General features: G+C 52.8%; 1 protein-coding gene across 1 annotated transcript; it reads right to left on the bottom strand.

Annotated features, from left to right (window-relative positions):
- Positions 1-1,250: 1,250 nt before the first annotated feature.
- Positions 1,251-5,472, bottom strand: TMEM37 (transmembrane protein 37). Its single transcript, XM_051786725.1, has 2 exons — positions 5,352-5,472; positions 1,251-4,529 (listed from the first exon to the last, which is right to left on the bottom strand). The coding sequence occupies exons 1-2, from the start codon at positions 5,370-5,372 to the stop codon at positions 3,957-3,959; spliced, it is 594 nt and encodes a 197-aa protein (XP_051642685.1). The 5' UTR covers positions 5,373-5,472; the 3' UTR covers positions 1,251-3,956.
- Between the last annotated feature and the right edge of the window lie 596 nt (positions 5,473-6,068).

The following is a 6,068-nucleotide window of genomic DNA, read 5'->3' as shown; positions in this document are numbered from 1 at the left end:
GTGCAATGCTTCAGTACAGGGGAGCTGAAATGGACTGTTTCAGATGGGGTGGATACAAGTGAAGCTGAGGCCCCAGGAATTCAGGCAACACCCCTTCCAGGACACTGCCTGGGGCAGGCCTTGTTTTCACTCAGAAATGAGGCCCTTCTTGCATCTGCAAGCTGACCTGGAAGGCTGAGAAGGGCCATTATCTGCTTACAATGGGCTTCAGCAGAGGGAAAGAGAAGGCAGCTGAGGACAGTAATCTTCCTCTGATCACGTTCGCTTGACTTGCAAAAGCAAGCAAGGCTCAACCCCATTCCACGTGTCCTTCCAAGCACAGTTGAAGAAGGTACTGAAGACTTAAAATCAAAATAACATGCTCTAGGGAACCTTGCTTGAGCACAGAGACCGGACTAGATGACCTCCAAGTGGTCCCTTCCAACCTTAACCATTCTGTGATTCTATGAAAATACAGTGCAGGCAGGACACCTCCCGAGCTAGCACGCCCTGTACTGTTAGTTCCTTTTTCTTATCCACAAGCTTGTGCACAAGGTTCCAATTAAAGTTAGTAACTAAGCCTAAACGACTCATTAACAAGAAGTGATGTTCATTACTTGCTTTTAAGAGATGTTAAACTGTTTGAGACAGGCCAATGACCTCTCCTGTTGGAAAGAGAACACCAGGTGCTAATTAACTTGAGATTATATAAACTAATTCAGTGGCATAGCTGGGAATCTGTTTTCCTGACGTTTAACTAAACCTGTCAGTACAATGAGCTCAGAGAAAAATGCATAAATATATTTGTACTCAGATACCACTTCTGCACGCCAAATAATCGGAGCTGGGGAAAAGAGCAAAGATGCTTCAGACATGGGGTGCAGTGTGGGAAAAGGAAGGTGAAGGACACAGGAAAGAGCTCTTTAGCTGGTAAACAGAGCACATGCAACAGCAGGAAATCATTAAGAGCCTAGAAGGTTATCTCCAGTTCCCACGAAGCAGCACAGCTGACTGCTCCTCTTGTTTTGCAAGACACGAAAGCAGTGCTGGCTGCTTGGGCTGGTGCAGACACACTGGAGGGAAAAGGAGAAGGGAGCGTGCAGTGGCCTCAGTTCCCTTGGTCAGAGCTTGGCAAAGTGCCAGGCAGTCATTTCTTCATCAGTCTAGCTGCGTACACAAAACCAGAACAGTGCCTGGGAGATTATGTAAAACCCCAATCATCTCCTTAAATCTGCACCCCGATATCTAAATATAAAAAGAGAGAATTACAGTTCTTATTTCAAATAAAATTTATTTAAGAAACTTTAGGAATATTTCTTGGAACTTCCACAGCCTTCAGAAAATGAACAGTGACATGCTGCTGCACAGGTTGCTGTATATAAGGATGTCTCCAAGACAATCAACCTTGTTTTGTAATATTTAGGTGTCAAAATGCTTCTTCTCCCAGCATAATTAAGTCAAGCAGTACTACACAAAACCAGTCGGAAAAAAAGCATACAAAAGGCCTCTTCTTCAGCTAGTAGAGAGCATCCTAAAATCATTCACAATTGCACCACATCTAGGATGAACTCAATGGCCAGTTGTCCACTGCCTCCCTCCAACCCAAATGGGAGGCACCAGCCTGGAACTCAGTCTGGCTATGGCTGCCTTCCAGGGAAAGGGATGGGGGCACAGCCTCCCACTAGTACGAAGGAACGTACATGCAGAGCTGATTTCCAGTTTTGGATGTCACCAAAGTGGCACTCTGAAGTTACATCCATGTTTCTAGACAAGCCATGGACACCCTTAACCTCATGCAGGGGAACTGTCCCGCCTGGCATGAGGGCCCATAGGCAACACAACTGAATCCCTGGTTAGTTAAGATACTCTTAACATCTGCTAACATCCAAGTGCCAACACCTTGGGACCAGACCTTGCAGGATCTCTCTGGCCTAAATGGCTCTGCTAAAGCCAACAGCACTAGTTTATGCAAGCATCTGCATGTTCAGCCCACCAGCACGTCTTCAACAGTGCAGTTCAGCAAATCAAATGCAACTTCACAAACACAGTCACAGTGCAATTTTCCAGAGGCAGGTTAAAGGCACAGAGGGTCAAGAAACCCCAACAAAGCCCCAAACATTACAAGAGCTTCAGGAGCTCTCTGCGTAATTCCTGACAGAAAGACAAGTAGATTCACATACAGAAGTACAACTGGCACTGTCCAGAGCAAGCCAGGTCTGAAACTGCATTACAAAACAGGCTTAGGAGTGTTGTCTTAAGTTACAGAAATCCAAGAAGGAATGGATGCTGTCCTCACGAAGGCAAGAGAGTCCACAGGAGCACATTCATCAAGTGTGGTACATTCAGCTCAGGCACAGCTTAAGACTGAGCTTTCAAAGACAAAGCTGTTTACTCCTAGCTCACCTACACAGCCTTCTTGGCCTCTGTGCTACGATGCTTTTGTTTCAGGTAAAAAACTGTGTCAAACTTGTTGCACAGGAAATTAAAGCCTTGCTCAATAGCTATCACACAAGCTATAGGGATGAACACGTAGAAACATTTGTTCTAAAACAAAAATACAAGCAGCTTTGCCAGTGGATACAAGATAAACAGTAAACCAGAAACCCTGAAATACTCTGAGACATTTATATCCGTGGGCATCCAAATGCTGTATGGTGGACAGGGAGGACACATGGGGCAACCAACCTCTGAGGTCTTCTCTCCTATTGCATAAGACACCATGAGCAACTTCAAAGCTGTAGCAATTATAGAGATCTTGACTTGGACATTGGCAGGAGGAAGACCAGCCTTAATATGATTTTGGCCAGGTCTCTCTGTATTTCCACCATCTGTGACAGATTAGAGCTGCACCCATTAGCCCCTCCTTAGGCAATCATGGGCTCTTCTCCTCCCAGGCTGTTAGTCAGGGGAAGAAAAGGACTTGGTCTGGTCAGGAAGATTTAGAGCTTTCTCCTCCCATAAGAAGTGCTACAGGAGACTCTCAGCTACAGGATAAGCAGTTTTCCCACTGCCCCACTGGACACCCTGACAACCAAAACACGCCCCAGAAGGTACGGTGGTCTCAGCATGGTCTACCCAGCCACACTGCCACAGAAAGCCCCTGCAGAGCTTGTTCCTCTTGCCCCAAAGAGATAAAAAAAGAAATCAAGAGCACTGCCCTGTTACCGTGAACTTTGCAAGGGCTGTGAGGGAGCCAGTTTGGGTGACCAATTGGCACGTGTCCTTGAGGTGTGGCAGAAGAGTGATGACAGTGGGGAGAGGCCACAAGCACAGGAACATGCACTGCTGCCCAAGGAAAGCATCACAACCCTTCCCTGTACCCCTGCATCACCCAGTGCCTTCCCCTAACCCCAAGTCAGGGCCTCTGTTTGAAGTGTCCCCCAAAAACTGACTGAGAGACGGACAGATACAAGGAACATGCCAACAGAAACCAAAACATATGACTATATCAAGGTCTGCGTGCCTTCTCTTTTGAAAGAAAAATGGAGGAGCTAGATCCAGTGAAGAATTTCAATACTTCATGCCAGCGATCATGGCCAGGCATAAATCCTCTGTCCCAGATGACAGAACAAACTCATGAAACACACCACAGTTGTGTCACACTCTTCAGAGGCTTCAGAACATGAAGAAAAGCACAGCAACACCAAACCCAGAGCAGTACGGGTGTTGTGTAAGCCTCAGAACAGCATACGTGGGATAGATCAGTCTTCCACATCTCTGCATGTTTAACAGGATGCCCTTGGCTTTAATCCACTTCTCCAGAAAACCACATTGCAATGGCAGCCAGTCCCAGTCTCTGCTTTGCTGATGTTGCGCAGAGGGTGGGTAGGTCTTCCACAGGTGCCAAGACTGACTCATCTTTCCCTCCTTGTACACAAATTAAGACAGGGTATCCTTTTCAAACTTCATTAGACTCTCTTTTTTACAGTCTAATTGGCAAAGCTGCTTACACAAAGGCAGAGGTACCTCCTTTGCACCTAGATTTTGCCTACCCCATTCCTGAGGTGTGTGAGGCTGTTGATGTGAAGTCCGCTGATCCCGTTGAGGAAGAAGAGGAAGGCAGCAATGAACTCGCACCAGTATGTCAGTGTGAAGCCTGTGAAGGTGAGGTGATCCTTCATGAGGATGGAGAAGCTCAGAACACCAGTGGCCGACAGCAAAAAAGAGACAAGGATGAAAACTGAGCCCATTGCCCACTTCCGCCTTGCGTTGGCATCATCACAGACTTGGGACACCATCAGCAGCTCTAGGCCAAATATGGCAACCACAACAGCAAAGGACACCATGCTTCTTATGGGAATCACCCCCACACTCAGCCCCTCCACCTGGGCCAGGCTGAGGTCAGTGACACACTTCAGGACGCTGTTGTTGCCAACCGTGCAGAAGTGCCACAGTCCAAAGAGCTGCCCCCTTGCAAAGAGCCAGCGGCCATCACAGATGGAGATGGATGACAAGACCACCGCTATTGCCACGCACAGGATGATCAGGCTCCTGATGAGTGTCTCAAAGAAGGATTTCTGTGGTCTCCGGTGCGCCAGCAGCTGCTGCGCCTGAAAGGAGAGTAGGGGGAAGAAACAAAACAGAGTTAACAGTGCTACTTCAGGGTGAAACAAGGGCAGAGAGACAAAGCTGCGGGATTCGGTATTTGAAAATATTTACTTGTGCACATCAAACCTCTTCTCACAAGGGAAAGCAATGCAGTTACAGGCTGTACCCAGCAGAAAGGAAGGGTGGGTGAAGCTCTCCTGGTTGCTTGGCTTCACGAACAATGCTCCCACGTCAAGGCCCGGGACCAGGATCACAAAGGCTCTGGCCTGAGCGGTCCCACGGCACAGCCTCCTGCTCTGGCAGGGCTGGAGGAAATCACTGGCCCCTAAGAGGATGGAGGCCGGTGGCTAGGACGGGGGAGGCAGCAGCAGCGGGACGGAGGTGCTCTTAGTTCCGAGCACCATCCTCCTGGGCTGCAGCGAGCGAGTCTCTTCTCATCCAGGGGGAGAAAGGCTCAGCTGCCCCGGGGCTTGCCAGGGTCTCCAGCTACAGCCCCCGCGGAGCCGCGTGTGCAACACACACCCCTCCTCACCGAAACCCTCCAACGGGGGCCCGAGATTTAATGCAAAGTCAAGCCAAGCGCCCGAAGCCCCTTCCATCCCCGCACGGCGGGCGGCGGGGCTCGCAGAGCCACGTGCGGCGGGGAGGGGAGGGGAGAGCCGCGGACCCGGGAAGGAGGGATGGGGGGGGATCCGGCCGCCTGCGTCCCCACTGCTCCGGGAAGGGCCGTAGCGACCCCGGCCGCGCAGGGACGAGCTGGAGCCCCGCCATCCCCGCGGCGGGGCGATGCGCAGCCCCGGCGGCGGGCGGACAGACAGACGTACCTGCGCCCCGATGGCCGTCATGCTGCCGGCGGCGCCGAGAGACGTGGGCGGGCTCCGGCCGCCGCTCTTTATGTCCCCGGAGGGCGGAGGGCAGCCCCCCCGCCCGCCACGCCCGCGGGCGCCCTCCGGCCCCCCCTGCGGCTGAGTCAGCAGCGCGGCCCCGACGGGCGGAGCCGGACCGGGCCGAGCCGAGCCGAGCCGAGCTAAACTGAACTAAGCTAAGCTGCTCCCTCTGCTCCCCAGCACGGCGCGGGAAGGCAGCGCTGCCCCGACCCGGGGCACACGCTCGCCCAAGCCCGCTCTGGAGCGCGGCCGCCGGGCAGAAGGTGTCCCGGGCGGTGGCGGCGATGCCTCCTGCAGCCTCACCCCTGCCGTGTCCCCTTCTGTCCCCAGCTACCGGAGGGCTCGAGGTGTGCTGCCCCGGTGCCAGGCGTTCGCCCCAGCCCTGCCCGCCCGCCCGGGACACCGCGGGAGCCCCCCGGGAGCTGCTCCGGGCTGCGGTGCTGGGCACTGCGGTGACACCCGGCCACCGAGACGCCTGTGGGTAGAGGAACACCCCGTCCTGCCCTCCCCGCGGTATCTGCGCCCGTGTTTGTGTTCCCGAAGTCGTTTGGCACCGGCTCCCGGTGCGGCGACGGGCTCGCACCTTGGGCTGTGTGTGCACTCTTATCTCTGACCAGCCTGCTCAACCTTACCTATCTCTACCTGTGCTGTCAG

The sequence above is a fragment of the Manacus candei genome, unplaced genomic scaffold (genome assembly GCF_025592945.1).
Source record: "Manacus candei isolate 608988 ecotype Guabito, Panama unplaced genomic scaffold, ASM2559294v1 h1tg000023l, whole genome shotgun sequence".
Classification (NCBI taxonomy): domain Eukaryota; kingdom Metazoa; phylum Chordata; class Aves; order Passeriformes; family Pipridae; genus Manacus; species Manacus candei.
The sequence above is the reverse complement of the archived record's forward strand: the minus strand, read 5'-3'. Positions and strand labels throughout refer to the sequence as shown.